This window comes from Mesoplodon densirostris, chromosome 4, assembly GCF_025265405.1.
Source record: "Mesoplodon densirostris isolate mMesDen1 chromosome 4, mMesDen1 primary haplotype, whole genome shotgun sequence".
In the NCBI taxonomy this organism is placed as follows: domain Eukaryota; kingdom Metazoa; phylum Chordata; class Mammalia; order Artiodactyla; family Ziphiidae; genus Mesoplodon; species Mesoplodon densirostris.
In genome coordinates, this window is record NC_082664.1 from 151,060,232 (window position 1) to 151,077,124 (window position 16,893).

The 16,893-nt window shown below is 41.5% G+C and overlaps 1 protein-coding gene and 1 non-coding gene across 2 annotated transcripts in view; both read right to left on the minus strand.

The window, feature by feature from the left end:
* Window positions 1-201: 201 nt before the first annotated feature.
* On the minus strand, window positions 202-274 carry TRNAA-UGC (transfer RNA alanine (anticodon UGC)). The gene has a single exon. It is a non-coding gene; the product is annotated as a tRNA-Ala (tRNA).
* A 13,601-nt stretch (window positions 275-13,875) lies between these two features.
* Window positions 13,876-16,893, minus strand: part of ABHD17C (abhydrolase domain containing 17C, depalmitoylase) — a 57,208-nt gene continuing 54,190 nt past the window's right edge. Inside the window, exon 3 of the mRNA XM_060095365.1 lies at window positions 13,876-15,342. Coding sequence (XP_059951348.1) covers window positions 15,123-15,342 — 220 coding nt within the window. The 3' untranslated portion in view covers window positions 13,876-15,122. The remainder of the gene's footprint in view (window positions 15,343-16,893) is intronic.

Here is a 16,893-nt window from a genome sequence, read left to right on the forward strand (position 1 = left end):
CATCAACTGATGAGCAGATAAAGAAAATGTGGTATATCCATACAATAGAATATTATTCAGCCTTAAAAAAGGGATGAAATCCTGACTTGAATGAAACTTGAGGACATTATGCTAAAAGAAATAAGCCAGTCACAAAAAGACAAATACTATATGCCTCCTTTTGGGGGGGTGGGCCATGCCACACGGCTTGCAGGATCTTAGTTCCCTGACCGGGGATCGAACCCAGGCCCCCTGCAGTGCAAGCATAGAGTCCTAACCACTGGACCACCAGGGAAGTCCCTATATGCCTCCTCTTTAATGAAGTACGTAGTCAAATTCATAGCGTAGAAAGTAGAATGGTGGTTGCTAGGGGCTGGGGGGACAGGGAGCCATCGCTGAACGGAGGTGGAGTTTCCTTTTTGCAAGATGAAAAAGTTCTGGGTATTGGTTGCACAATGGTGTGAATATACTCTGAACACTACTAAACTGTACACTTTAAAGTGGTTAAGATGGTAAATTTTACCACAATTAAAAAAAAAGCACTACAAAGGAATTATGACTAGGGTTTTCCTTCCAACACGGATGTCAAAACATGATCCTTCTCTACTCAAAACCCTCCAATTTACTTCTCACTAGGAGCAAAATCTGGAGACATGATGGGCAAGGGCCCACCTGCTGCCACTCCAACCACAGTCACTAGACATCTTGCTTGCTTGACTCTAGCCCCCTTTGGTGTCTTGCTGCTTCCTCAACACATTAAATATATTCCAGCCTGAGGCCCTTTGTGTTGATACTTGCTGTTTCTTCTGTCTGAAATGATGCCTCTTCAGCTATCTGCATGACCCCATCCCTGACTTTATTCAGGTCTCTGCTCAAAAATCACACACTCAGGGGCTTCCCTGGTGGCGCAGTGGTTGAGAGTCTGCCGGCCAATGCAGGGGACACAGGTTCGTGCCCCGGTCCGGGAAGATCCCACATGCCGCGGAGCAGCTAAGCCCGTGCACCACAACTACTGAGGCTGCGCTCTAGACCCCATGAGCCACAACTACGGAGCCCGCGTGCAGCAACTGGTGGAGCCCGCACGCGTAGAGCCCATGTTCAACAACAAGAGAAGCCACCGCAATGAGAAGCCCGCACGCTCGCCGCAACTAGAGAAAGCCCGCGTGCAGCAACAAAGATCCAGTGCAGCCAAAAATAAATAAAAGAAATAATTTATTTTTAAAAAAGACTCAAATGTTGCTGCCATTGGGATACTTTTTCTGCTCTCCCCCATCCTGAGTTCTCATGGAAGCTTGTAGAGAATTCTGTTGTAAAATCACGGCACTGTGTGTGTTTGCGCCCCTTTCTTCCTCCTCCTCCCCACCTCCGGCTGTGAGCTTTGTGGCACAGAGATGCATCTTACCCATCTCTAGCACAATGAGAGACTCAGTAGATGCTCAATAGATGCATTAATGGGGAAGGGTAAGCTGTGACAAAGCGAAAGAGAGGCATGGACATATATACACTACCAAACGTAGGGTAGACAGATAGTGGGAAGCAGCCGCAGAGCACAGGGAGATCAGCTCGGTGCTTTGTGACTGCCTGGAGGGGAGGGATGGGGAGGGTGGGAGGGAGGGAGATGCATGAGGGAGGGGATGTGGGAACAGATGTATATGTATGACTGATTCACTTTGTTATAAAGCAGAAACTAATAAAAAAAAAGGGAAAAAAAAATAGATGCATTAATGGATAAATAACATTTCTCCACTGAGATTTATACTGTACTCTCAAAGAGAAACTCCTGGCATGGGAAATAAATACATATGAGTGAAATGGTATTTAAATACTCCATGAAATTCCTAGACAGCCAAGAGGAAGGGTTTTGTTTTGTTTTTATTGCTAATACCCTTAGCCAGAACCTGGATACCTCATGGTTTCAGTGGCAACATAATAAACACATTTGATATTTTTTTGTAATGCCATGAAATGTTCTTTCCAAAAGTATAGAAAGTACAGCAGTGTGGGAATGAACTGTATTTGAACTGCCACTAATGTATAAAGTAGATAACTAATGAGAACTTACTGTGTAGCACAGGGAACTCTACTCAGTGCTCTGTGGTGACCTAAATGGGAAGGAAATCAAAAAAAGAGGGGATATAGGTGTACATATAGCTAATTCACATTGCTGTACAGAAGAAACTAACACAACATTGTAAAGCAACTATACTCCAATAAAAGTTTTTTTAAAAAGTTAAAAAAATAGTATTATATAATTGCTCTTAAGCTTGCATTAATAAAATAACACATGTTCTTGAAAAATAAATAAACAAACTGCCACTAAATCAATTGTTCTTTAGCATTTCCCTTTACCTAGATCACCTCTTGTATAAAAAAAAAGAGAAGGGGTGGGGCTTCCCTGGTGGCGCAGTGGTTGAGAGTCCGCCTGCCGAGGCAGGGAACACGGGTTCGTGCCCCTGTCCAGGAAGATCCCACGTGCTGCGGAGCGGCTGGGCCCGTGAGCCATGGCCGCTGAGCCTGCGCGTCGGAGCCTGTGCTCCGCAACGGGAGAGGCCACAACAGTGAGAGGCCCGCGTACCGCAAAAAAAAAAAAAAAAAAGAAGGGGTGGTTTTGGTGTATGTGTCATAAAAATGTGACTGCCTTTCCATGTCACCACTTCTTTACTCAGTACTGCCTCACACCTGGCCCACTTTATGCACTTACGACGCCCTCTTCCCCCATAGGTGTCAGCGGCTGTCATCTTGGACTAAATCCAATTTTCTGCATGGGGTGCTAAAGGAAGAGGCCTGTACTCTATATCTGAAGCAAAAAGCTGGATTCATCGTTTGCAAGGCAGTAAACACGGCAGATTGCAGATCTCCTGTAGAGTATTTGGGAAGTGTGGGGCTGGGGATTAGTAGACTCTTAACAGTGGGAGTATTCAGGCATTAAGTGACCTTTAGCAAAGGCAGCTTGGTCCCTGGAGCAAGGCTTTTGCTGATTGGCTGGCCCTCAGAAGCACGTGTACCAGAGGAAGCTGTCCTTGATGAATTGGGACAGACTGAAAACCTGTTCTCCTGGTTACTTGTTCCAGTGGCCAAAGAACACCGAGTCTTTTCTTGAACGGGAGGATAGGAACTATTCTCTCGGTAGGATCCCTTTTTTATTTAAGTGTCAAATAATCCAGCCCAGAGATTTTCAAACTTTAACATGAATCAAATCAGATCACCTGGAGGGCTTGTTAGAGCAGACTCTTGGGCCCCTCTCCTGCAGAGTTTCTGATTAGGTAGGTCTGGGATGGGAGCCAAGAATCTGCACTTCTAATGAGTTCCCAGGTGATGCTGATGCTCCTGGTCCAGGGACCACACTTTGAGAACTACTGGTCCAGCATCATAGGAGTTGTAGTTAATTATTTGCTGTTAAGAAAATATTTAGGGAATTCCCTGATGATCCAGTGGTTAGGGCTCCGTGCTTCCAATGCTGGTGGCCTGGGTTCAATCCCTGGTTGGGGAACTAAGATTCTGCAAGTTGTGCAGCGTGGCCAGAAAAAAAAAAAAAAAAAAAAAAAAAAAAAAATATATATATATATATATATATATATATATATATATATATATATATTTAACACAATAAGTTACTGATGAGTCTAAGAATTCTGTAAATGATTTTGTAAAATAGTTATTAATCACAGCCACATCTATATACATACATGGTAAATACACAGGAGAAAGATAATACTCCTTCTAAAGTTAATGACTAGAAAATATGAATTCCAGGACATATTGCAGGAACTCTGTCCTGTCCCTCCCCTCCTCTTCCTTTCCCAACTTCCCCCTCAGAATGTGTGACCCATCCCGTCCTGGGGAATCCTAGACCAGGTACTTCCCAAGGAACCTCCCAGGTTTGTGATCCTATGTTTGTGGCAGGTCATGGTTTAACACATGAACTTCTGGTCAAGGTATGAGCCATGTTAGTAAAGTGATGTCAATTGAAAATACAGGAGGCAAGGAAGTTTACAAGACAATTGGGAGAGGAAGAGAGAGAGAGGAAGAAGAAGTAAGAAAGAGAGAGAGAGGCTGGCTGACTTTAGAAATTCTTCATATCACCAAGGAAAACTGTCCCTCTTTATATCCGTGTAAGTGCTGGGTGATATCAGATTGTTGTGGTTCGTTGAAGATAAACCATGTTGCAGGCAGGACACACACTGTCCTCAGAAGGAAAGTTTGGCACGCCCCTGTGTTTCTACTGTGACAATCTGAGGTAGGGCCATTGCGTGTAAATGTATGGAAGAGAAACACTTTGTGTTTCTGAAGAAAAATTTTTACAAGGAAAATTCTGATTAAACAAAAAAACCCCAAGGGATACTAGGACACACAAAAGCCATGGCTCTGCCTGATACGGTGCCGGGAGTGAATGCTGCCATTTTCCCATATCTTCCCAAGAGGCTTTTACTAATGGGTTCATTGGAAAATTCTTTCAGTAGAGACCACAATGTTCTATTTCTACAGGTGGAAATAGCTAGTATTTTTATTGAGAGCTCAGTATGTTCTAGGCTCATACAATCCTCACCTGAGTATTTTGAGGTAAGTACTAAGTCACCCTTATTTTACAGGTGAGGAAACTGAGACACAGAGAGGTCACATTGCGTCCCTGTGACACACAGGGAGTAGCCAGTGGAGCTGAGATTCAAGCGCAGGCAGAGGGACTCCCCAGATGCATGTTGAACCGCTAGGTCATAATCCTCTCAAAAGCCTAAAGATTCGATCCCCTTAATCACTTTCTCGGCTTGTTTGTTGTTTCCTTTAGAACACATTATGATTTGATTTTTTCATTTGTTCACCTGTTATTGTCTGTTTCTCCTCCTAGCATATAAGCTGCAAGAGGATAGGGGCTTTGTTCACTGCTGCATCCCCAGAACCAAGTGTTTGGGCTCGTAAACATTTGTGGAAGGAAAGAAGGAAGGAAGGAAGGAAGGAAGGAAGGAAGGAAGGAAGGAAGGAAAGGGAGGGAGGGAGGGAGGGAGGAATTCTGAGTGTCAGCTTGATAGATGAGGTCTGATTAAAAGAATGCCTGTTATATTTTGTTTTTTCTATCGACCGCTAATTATGCACCGAGCAGTCTTGTTTTTAACGAAAAGCCCACCTGTGTCTTGCGCTGAGAAGAACAGAGGTCATCTTTAAGGTGACAGCAGGCAGTGCAGAGGGCAAAGCACTGCCCAGCTACATCCATCTGCCCTTTATGTACATCTTCCCTTAGGTTATACTGAGACCCTGAAGGTACTGGCATGGCTCCGTATTGGAAGTCCCAAACTTCCTTCTAGTATGTCACCTGGGTCATCTCTGGTGTGCGGGATTAGTAAAGTAGGAAAGAGGAGGCAAAGAGGAGGCCTCGGGCTTCCCTGGTGGCACAGTGGTTGAGAGTCCCCCTGCCGATGCAGGGGACGCGGGTTCGTGCCCCTGCCCGGGAAGATCCCACATGCCGCGGAGCGGCTGGGCCCGTGAGCCATGGCCGCTGAGCCTGCGCGTCCGGAGCCTGTGCTCCGCAACGGGAGAGGCCACAACAGTGAGAGGCCCGCGTACCAAAAAAAAAAAAAAAAAAAAAAGAGGAGCCCTCTCATCTTTTTACTTTAAATAATCCTGTATTGTTTGAATTCCACCGCCCCCCACCATGAGCATGTGTTATTTCTGAAATGAAACTCAAGCAATAAACAATATAAAAAGAAGAATTTGTAAGGCAGGGATTGGCAAACTACAGCCCATGAGCCAAATCTGGCCCACCACCTGTTTTTTTTTTTTTTTTTTAATTTAATTTAACTTTTTTAAACATCTTTATTGGAGTAGAATTGCTTTACAATGTGGTGTTAGTTTCTGCTGTACAACAAAGTGAATCAGCCATATGCATACATATGTCCCCATGTCTCCCATGTCTCCTCCCTCTTGCATCTCCCTCCCACCCTCCTCATCCCACCCCTCTAGATGGACACAAAGCATCGAGCTGATCTCCCTGTGCTATGCAGCTGCTCCACCACCTGTTTTATAAATCAGGTTTTCTTGGAACACAGGCACATCCCTTCCTTTACATACTATCTATGATTGCTTTAGTACAACAGTGGCAGAGTTTGAGTATGGAGACCATATGGTCCACAAAACCAAAAATATTTACTCTCTGACATTCTGTAGAAAACATTTTCTGACTCTTGATCTAAAATAATTTATTTTAAATTCCTTATAGGTTTTTTCCCCCCCATAGAAACAAGACCTAGTGAAACCAATTAACAGAACTGGGTTCTTTCTGTCTACTAGGAAGGTAATCACTGGCTATATTTTGTTAATTTATTCAACGGCTATGTTCTCTGCATATACAAAGAATATAAGATAATTGCTCAGCTAAAAAACAAACCTTTCTTAGCATTTCTAGAAATACAAACATCTGTCGGGATATCTGCAAGACTCAGGAACAACTACACTGACCACTCTACTTGACTTTCCCTCAGAGCATCTGGTAACACTTGGCATATTACACATTTATCTGATTATTGCCTGTTGTCCCACTGCCACCAGAATGTAAGTTTTACTACATTAGGGATATAGTAAGCATGATTTCTGTAAAAGAAGCTTGATACTGAGGCAATCTAGATATTTGGTGTTATTGGAATTGATGGTGTTTATCGATTTCTTCTTGTGGTTTTGCAAAAAAGTTTAATGTATTTTGAGTCTACTTAATAAAGTAATAATGAAGCAAAAACCCATTAGGGTTTCCCCGAGTAAAACTGAGAATATCCGTTCCGCAAAACATGTCACAAAGAAAATAAAAAGGCGAGGAACAAACTGGGAGAATATATTTGCAGCACGTGAAAATAAAAGATTTGTTTGAATATCAAGAATATATAATCACCTGAAAAAGAGAGTACTCTATCAAAAAAGTGGGCCAGAGTCATGCACAGACATTTCACATGAAAGAACGTACAAATGGCCCGTGTGTTTTTGAAAAGTTGCTCATTCCCATGCATAATCGGGGATGTAATTGAATTTCACATACACTGTTTAGGCAAAAGTTCACAAAGTCAGACAATGTCAAGTGTGAATGACTAGGGACTTCCCTGGAGGTCCAGTGGTTAAGACTCCACACTTCCACTGCAGGAGGCGTGGGTTCGATCCCTGGTTGGGGATCCTGCATGCCATGCGGCACAGCTGGAAAAAAAAATGTGAATGACTAGAACTTCTATCCAATGTTGATGGGAGGGAAATCAGTGTCTTACTTTGGAAATGACTTGGCATTACTGAGTGAAGCTGAACAGACAGATCCCCTACTCAAAATGGGGCCGTGCAAGTAGCATTGCTTGGGAGCCTCTTAGAAATGCAGAATTTGGGGCCCCATCCTGGACCTACTGAGTCGAGATCTGTATTTAGATGCCCACTGGAGGCCCCTGGGGAGCTTTGAAAAGTCCAGATGCCCAGGTGGCACCCAGACCAGCTAAATTGTAATCTCTGAGGGTGGGACCCAGGCATCAGCATTTAAAAAAGCTTCTCAGTAATTTCAACATGAAACTAGGGTTAAGAAACAGCAACCAGATGTCTCTCATATCATGAGAAATACAAAAATATCTTTAATAGCTAAAATCTGGGAGATAACCAGTATGTCTACCAATAGTAGATCACACACACACGCACACCCACATTCTTACTATAAAGAAGAGCAAAGGAATGACTAGTAGAAAATTCAGGATAGTGGTTACCCTGTGGGGTAAGGGAGGAAAAGGCATGTGATTGGAGGAGACGCAGGGAGAAGGTGAGTTTCTAATGTCCTGGTAATATTCTATATCTTAGGTTCAATAACGGAAATATGGGTGCTCATTTTTTTCCCCTTAAACTATAAAAATAGGTTTTATCCACTCTTTTGGATAAAATTTTAAAGTCTAAAAAATGTTTTAAGAGGGCATCTTTCATATCCGTTCTTCTGAGCCGCCTTCTTCAAGGCATCCTACCCTTTCCCAGACCTCATCTGCTACTCTCCTCCAAGCTGGTTTTCTCTGCCTTTGCTAAGAAGTCTGAGTCAAGAGGATCCACTGCTCTACCCACCTGGATCTTTTTTATCCCAGAAATCCTGGCCCACTCCAGGTCCCATCTTAGAAAGTTCTGGATGGGCTCGGGATCTACATGTGCTTCCCAGCCCCATCTAAGGGTCATCTGGAAGTCCAGGGAAGGGAGATCTGAAGGGCACTGAAACAGGAGACAGTATCTGCACATGTCTGGAAGGCCCCGGGCCCTCCCACCCTGAAGCAGAGCCAGACAGGGCCAGGTGTCAACAAGTTGTGTCCAGCTAAATGGTAAATCATTTAGCAGCAGAGTAATGATTAAGCTACGACAGGGTAGACTGTCTTAAACTAGAGTTTTCAAAGTGTTCTCTGTTTTGTTCTAAACCCAAACTCAGCCAGCCATTTAATGAGTGGGTCTAAGACCCCACGACCTCTTACAAAGCTATTCTACCTACAGAATTTCATCTGATTCCACCATGACTGCGGTGGGGATTACTACCACGTTAGAGAAGAAGAACAGGCTCAGAGCAGTTAAGAGAGTTGCCCAAGGTCACACAGTATCATGGCAGAAAAACTCACAGCCAGGCCTGCTGTCTCCAAGATTCTTCCAATGGTCTCAGCCCCTTCTGGGTCTGTAAATGCTTCTGCACTCAACTCCCACACATCCGGAGATGCCCTCCTTATGCAGAGAGCTCTGACCAGCCCATGGCCTTCCCTCCCTGGGCCTGCCTGCAGAATACATTCAAGCTCCTTAACCTCCCCAGGAACTCACAGTTCCTAGAATTCAAAACTATTGGCTTTAAAAGAAGCTGTAGACATTACTGTCTAGTTCAGTGATTTGAATCCTTCAGAATCACTGATACCTTTGAGAATCTGCTGAAGTTGTGGAACTTCTCCCCAGAAAAATGCCCATAGGTACAGACACCTCAAAGGGGCCACAGACCCCAAGACTCTTGTTAAGAATTGCAGATCAAGTATTACAATTTTGGTGTTTTCTCCAAAAAGTAAAAATAGAATTACCATACAATCCAGAAATTCCACCTTTAGGTATATATCCAAAAGAACTGAAAGCAGGGTCTCCAAATATATATGTGTGTGTGTGTGTGTGTGTGTGTGTGTGTACACACCCATATTCATAGCAGCACTATTCACAATAGCCAAAAGGTGGAAACAACCCAAATGCCCATCAACAGATGAATGGATGAACAAAATGTGGTCTATCCATACAATAGAAAACTATTCAGCCTTAAAAGGAAGGGAATGAAATGTTACATGAATGAACCTTGACAACATTCTATTAAGTGAAATAAGCTAGTCACAAAAGGACAAATACTGTGTGATTCCACTTCTGTGAGGTACTTAGAGGAGTCAAATTCACAAAGACAGAAAGTAGAATGGTGGTTTCCAGGGTCCAGAGGAGGGGAAATGAGCAGTTAGCGTTTAATGGGTACAGAGTTGCAGTTTGGGAAGGTGAAAATTTTCTGGGGATGGATGGTGGTGATGCTTGTCCAACAGTGTGAATGTACTTAATGCTACTGAACTGTACACCTAAAATTGGTTAAAACGGGGAATTTTATGTTACATATATTTTCCTCTGGCTGGGAAGAAATAGGGCCAGGCCTCCTTGTTCCAAGGGCTGCGTCCCAGGCCCTCTGCCTGGGCGAGATCTATGCAAGCTCCTGCAGGCACGACTATGTCTTCTTTGCAGAAATCCTGGTAGGCAAGGCCTCAGGGAAGAGGAGGCATCAGAGCTGGACGGCATGGGCTGTGATATTTATATGAACTTCATCTATTGCCTTAGTAACCCTCACACAGGAGGGAATGAGATGTACTGAGGATGACTTGTTCTTTCTAGCTTGGGGAGTAAGACAGTGCCATCCAATGGACTCCAAGACAAATTATTTTAACAAAAGATCCTACTGATGATATGTTTTATAACCACTTCGCATGAATTCTGAAAGAAGGTTTGGGCTTTCCTCTTTATAAAGACTTATTGACAATATAATTAAACATCAACAACAAAGATGTCCATCTATTACATATCCAGCTCTTGGTCCAAGTTTGAATGTGTGGGGGTGTCAAGAGAAGAATCATACACGGGAACTATTTAGTGATCAGTTTTACCATATAACGTATTTTGGCAATTTTGTCATGCCACTAAATATTGTTCTATAGCATCATTTATGATGGTTACAGAATAATGCATTGTACGGACATAATAAAAACGAAATCCCTGTTGCTGGAAACTTAGCTTGTTTGCAAGTCTTCACTTTTACTAACAGTGTAGCAGTGATTATCCCATATAAGCCCATGTCATCTTCTTGATTATTTCCTAAGGATAAATTCCTAGAAGCCAAATTGCTAGATTAGGCTTTTGATTCAAAGTATACTTTAGAACATTTGTACCAACTTGGTGTGTAAAATTAGCAATATAATTTTAAAGTAACTATTTATCCAAACCTTTACCACCAATGGGTATTATAATTCAAATATTTATACCAGCTTATAATTTATACCAGCTTATAAATGTATTTTAAAATATATCTATTAATTATTTGATTAAATCTGTAAGTGATTATTTTGGGCAATAATCTCTTCAAATAAATATTGAGCAACCTCTTCAAATAAATATTTGTACCAAGTTTATAATTTAAAATGGCATTTCATTGTTTAAATGTATATATATTTGATATAGTCAGTTGATTATTTGATTGAATCTATATGTGATTATTATGGACAATAATCTCTTATGATAGTCTCCTCACATCCTGTGCTCTTTGATAAAGAGTGCCTCATCATTTGATTATTAAATATATTTTTACATTATATGTCATTTGCTTTATAATGTCACCCCAGTTTGTCACTAGGTTATGCTATTTTTTCTTTTACTCTGAAAGTTTTTTTATTTTTAATAAATCAAACCTAGAAATGTATTCCTTTGTGGTTTCAAGCAGTAATGATATACTATGGTAGGTGAGTACAGAATACTGAAGCAGCTGTTGGCAGGGGCTACAGTCAGGGTCATGAAAAGTTTTCTAGACTCTAGAATCTGAAAGACTGAGCTTTTTCAGTCTTAAGATTTCCCACCTGGAATTCTTCTATCTGGTAAAGCGCATGCCTGCATCTTTTTCATCTTCAGTTGCCCTGGCTATTCTTGGCACTTTGTTCTCCCATACAAATTTTAGGATCACCTTATCAGTTTCCTGACAAAAAATCCTGTTGGGATTTTTACTGGAATCATTATTAATCCTATAGGTCTATTTGGGAAGAATATATTTAAAATGAGTCTTCTTATCCATTAACATGGTATAACCCTCATTAATTTAGGTTTTCCTTAATGTCCTTCAAAAAAGTTTATGATTTTCTCCAGAGTATGTCTAACATGTGTGTTAGATTCCCAGTTACTCAATATTTTTAAAAGCTATTGTAAATGGCATCTTTGTTTTTAATTGAATTGAAAACATTTTTAACTGATTTATAGAAATAAGATAGACTTTTCTATATTGATTTTTGTGTCCAGCAACCTAACTAAATTCTTATTACATCTAATAATTTGTAGATACTTTCTGGTGTAGCTGTCTGGTGTTTCATCTAGACATCATAATCCGAGTTTTATTTATTTTTCATTTCTTTAAACATCTTTTATTATGTATAATCTACATACCATAAAATCTACCCCTTTTAAGTGTACATTTCAATGATTTTTGGTAAATTTAGTGAGTAGTGCAGCCACAATAATCTGGCTTTAGAACATATTTATCCTTTTTATTTTTCCATGTCTCATACCTTTTTCATTTCTTTGACTCTACTGCATTTGCTAGGGGCTTTGTGTAATTTTGAGCAGAAGTGAGAATGGTACTATGGCTAATTCCCAATCTAAAATGGAATAATGCTTCCACTGTTTTACCACTCAGTACAATGCTTGGTTTTTGTTTGTTTTGAGAGAATCTGTTCATAAAGTTGCTTTCTAGCCCTAGTTTGATAAAAGTTTGGTTTGGTTTTTATTCATGAATGGGATATTGAATTCCATCAAATGTTTTGTCTGTGTCTGTTGAGATGATCATATGATTTTCCTCTTAAAAGGGAAGCTTCCAATTAGTCTCCCCACTGTGGAGGGTGCTCTAGGGTTTGTTTACTGTCCCCTGAGCACCACCAGACTGGAAAACCAATGCTCAGGTTAACCTAGTCCAGGAAATTCCTTCCAAGAGAAAACTGGCTTCAAAGCTCCTCATCTTTACCTAGTATTTGGCCTACATAGTCTTTATTTTCTTACCAGTTCATGTGTCTAAGATTTTTCCATTTTATTTAGTAGTGCTAGTTTGTTTTTGCTTTTTTTTTTTCCCCCCCACAAGGAGAGTTTGTCCTCACCCCAAGTCCATCTTACAGCAGAAAACAGAAGTGGCCAGATCTTTCAGGTTCAGTAGTAAGTATGTTTTGTAATCTGAAACTGTCATGAATGGGGTGTCTCTTAGGATTCCCACTGTCATCACACACACCATCCTCAGAGAAAAGCTGTCCCCATGTCAAACTCTGCTAAAGAGTAGACAAAACCCCCTCCCCGGTTTTGGGGAAAGAGTCAGGAGTCAGAAAACATGAGCTGCTTCCAATAGATATAAACCACCTACATCAAGTTATAAAAACAATGAACTGAAAGGGCTTTGCCACCTTAGCTTCTGTAATTGTCAATCTTATTATCGTTTCCCACTAACTGCTGAAATTTGGCGGACAAAAGTAAGTTTACTAAATAGTTCAGGTGGGAAAAAAGGAGGAACTGATTTACAGAAGATGCAAGCAGTAGACAAACGGGATCAGAAATCAGGTCTCTGGAAACCAAGGTTAGCTGCTCTCACACACCAAAGGCAGGCTGTTGGATATGCTTCTTTCCCTTCTAAGTCTCCTGGACCTCTGGGACAGTACCACCTCTGTAGCTTCACTAATGACTCCCCTAGGTGAGCAAGGCCCCATCCTTCCAAGGTCCCCCATTACAGGTACTGATCTAAGACCAGGAAGTAGCCTGCAATGTGCTGGGACACACACTCACGGGAGCATAGCCCACGCCCTTACACCTTCCCTCCACCACCATTTCTCTTCCTGCGTGCCCAGAAGGGGTGTTCTGAGAGTTGAAAACAAGCATCCCTCAGTTGTTCTTTTTCTAGTCAGTGATCAAAGGACTGAAAAGACTCAGCTCAGGTTTTCCAAAGAAACAGGCCTGTTCTCCCTCCTAGCCAGGTCACAGTGAGATTGCCTTCATCATTCTTGTTTCATAGCCAGAATCCATTGCCCTCTCTATTTGGATTCCATCTGTACTTTACTGCTACAGGCTTTATATCTTGGCTTCTTCAAAAGTAATCTATGGGGCTTCCCTGGTGGAGCAGTGGTTGAGAGTCCGCCTGCCGATGCAGGGGACACGGGTTCGTGCCCCAGTCTGGGAAGATCCCACATGCCGCGGAGCGGCTGGGCCCGTGAGCCATGGCTGCTGAGCCTGTGCATCTGGAGCCTGTGCTCCGCAACAGGAGAGGCCACAACAGTGAGAGGCCCGCGTACCACGAAAAAAAAAAAAGTAATCTCTGGTCTTTTACAGAACAAAAACACACACCTTGAGACCTACTGTATAGCTCAATATTATGTAACAACCTAAATGGGAAAAGAATTTGAAAAACAATAGATACATGTATATGTGTAACTGAATCACTTTGCTGTACACCTGAAACTATCACAACATTGTTAATCAACTATACTCCGATATAAAATAAAAAGTTAAAAAAAATATATACACTTTGAGAAAAGTAATGACGTTTGTAAACTCCAAGGGTTTCTTCTTAAATCTAGACAGATGTTTTCTTTGATGGAGAGATGAAGGAAAAAAACCGCATGAGCCCACACATTCTGATCCATGCATCCTTTATTCCATGACCAACCGCTGTGTTGCATCCAAGCAACAGTACACAAACTGGCAATCAACCGCAGTCCAGCTGTACAACAATCTGAGGCTTACAGTACATTTAAGGCTTTTAAATTTGGAAAAAAAATTTTTTTAATAAAACCAAAGAACCCTCAAACCCAAACCCCCATCCAACACAAGTAGTGTAGCAATTTTAAGCATCTTACACTTCTGATGCTTACTGGCGCAACTCCAGTGTCAAAACCCAAATAACTCCTAAACTAAAAAGATTAGTTTAGTGAAATTTTAATTACATAAATTTTTCAAAACATAAACTTGTAATTTTTTGTCTTGGAAATGTTATAAAATTTTTTAATAGCAAAACATAGGAATAAAAACGTATTAACAAAATGTATTCAATCATTTACATTACAAACGAGGAATCTGCAGTTCATTGTTGTAGCCTGACAAAAGAAAACTATCCATTAAGAATCTATGCACAATGTAATTGCATATATATACAGTACTTTAAAAAAGCCTACAAGGAGGACTTTACAGAAGGACAGTCGGCTAGGTTCTTTGTTAGACCAACCAGACGATCAAAATATTAAAACTCTGTGGACTAGTAATAAATTTACACTTAAAAAAACCCCCAGTTTCCTTTTAAGAATATTCCAGTTATATTTATATGGTTCCAGTTGATGAAGCCGTTCATGATAGTTCCAGTAAATTACCCTTTAATTGATTTGTTTGGGGGAAAGATGGGAGTGTTAACAAAAATTAACGAAGGAATTTTCATCACGATGGTTTCCAGTTACACTATCACAGCTTCACAAATGGATTGGACCCATGAATCTAGTGGCTGAAAGAGAGCTGCAGGTCACCAACTGAGAACACAGGTGGAGAGAGGTTGAGTCCTGCATAAATGAATCCTATGTGGTGGGTAAGGAATAGAAAGGGGTGTGAGCATCTTTTATAGCAGGAGAAAATGGTCCCCCCACACAGCTCTCATTCCCATTCTGCAAGGCGATGAAGCTGGGAATCACAACTGTTCAGTTTAACATGATGTGTGAGTTAGTAGAACCTCTGGATATGAAAGACCAAGATGCCCTCAGCTCTTTGAGTAGGACGCCTGAAAAGCCGGGCACTTCCTCGTGGTTATCCCGCCATGACAGCTATCCAGTTAAAGCATGTGCAAAACCGAGGACTCTTGTGTTCACAGTAGATGAGGTAAAATCAAGTCATCTTCTTCAGGAATTAGGAAGTTCGTGAGATATGAACTGTTTTAGCCTTTCCAGGTATTGTGCATAAAGCTCTATGTCATTATGGCCAGCCCCTTCGACCCAGAGGGGCTCCACGGCCCGGGGACAGCGCTCGTACATGGCCAGGCCGTGGGAGAAATCGATGACCTCGTCCTCTGTACCATGAATGACCAACACGGGAGAGGTAACTTTAGATATCTTGTCAATGCTGCAAGACAGGAAAGGGGGAGGGGGAGAAAAAGGACTCCTCTAGTTATGCTCACAGATGACAGACATCACACTTAATGGAACCCAGTCGGTGTTCACAGGCAAGGGAGGTAAGCACGCGAGGGGTTTTTCCCCCCTCACTTTTCTAGTAATTCACTTTTAAAAAAATTAATCTTGCATTTTGCGATAATTCTGGATTTACAGAAAAGGTACAAAGATAACACAGAGCTCTGATCCACCCCAACCCCTTTCCTGTAAGGCCAACACCACACGTTACCAATAGTACATTTGTCAAAACCGAAAACCAGCATCGGTACATTGCCAAACTCCGGACTTTATTTGGATTTCATGAGTTTTTCCACTGAAGTCCTTCTTCTGTTCCAAGATCCAACTGAGAATACCACACTGCATTTAGCCATTGTGTTTCCGTTAAAGTATTTTATTAAAAACAGAACTCGCAAATGTCGTCAGACTAGCAATCCAGTAACTAATATTTCTGATATATTCATATTTTGGAGAGAGGACTTTTTTTTTAAATAAACAAGCTAGACCTTAACATACCAGAATGAATGTCTCTTTTGAAATCTGAGCACTGAATCCACAGCCACTCACGTTTTCAGGACTCTTTCCGTGTAAGCCGCCTTCGGCACCGATTAACAAGATCCTCAGAAACCTCATTTCATAGAAACAAATACCTCATTTTAAAATAAAAACCATACTGTTTAGCTTGAAAACCTAATGTACAACATCTAGATTGAATTCTGAATGATTTCTGACTGTTTACAAAAATCAAAGCTACCCATAAAGGATGAATATTTGAGCATCTCCAAAAGAATGTGCTGCAGACTCTGAAAGCGTTTCCCAAAGAGGAATTAAGAAAACTGTAAACCTTGTTGGGCTGCGTGTGTAGGCAGCTTCTCTGACAGAGGTAACTGTCATCTCACCTGCAAACACACGGAGACAGGTGACTCTCTGTCCATTCTGGCCTCCTGCCAGAGACCCCCTTACTGTTGACTTTCTGTATCTGATCCTAGCCAGAGTTACAAAGGGATCAAATTGGTACTACCCGTAGGGATCATTTTGTTCAAAGTCACAGCTAACATTTACTCAGCATTGACCACAGCCAGGTGCTTTGCACTTTACATAAAAAAACCTCACTGCATCTCCAGTGAGCCACAGTGAAAGAGGAAGGACCATCTCTGTTAAACCAAGGAGGTAACTGAAGCTCGGAGAGATCATGAAAGGACAGACATGAGGCTGTGGTGATGGTACAGAGCTCTGACATCCATCACACATTCCAAAGATCTACAAACAGCTGTCACAGAGCCTTATTAACAACTCAGGAAGTTGCCAGCCACCTCAAGACATCCGGGAAGACTGCAAAATCTCATCAGCCATGTCATTTGCCAAGATCAGGGCCACTGTGGAAGGGGTCAATTTTGCAGATTAGGAATCTTGTTTAGAAATCTACTTTCCTCTTATATTTAAATTTTAAAGTGACTTCTTCTAAGAATGCAAGAGTCCAGTTATATTCAATTTAAAAATCTATTTA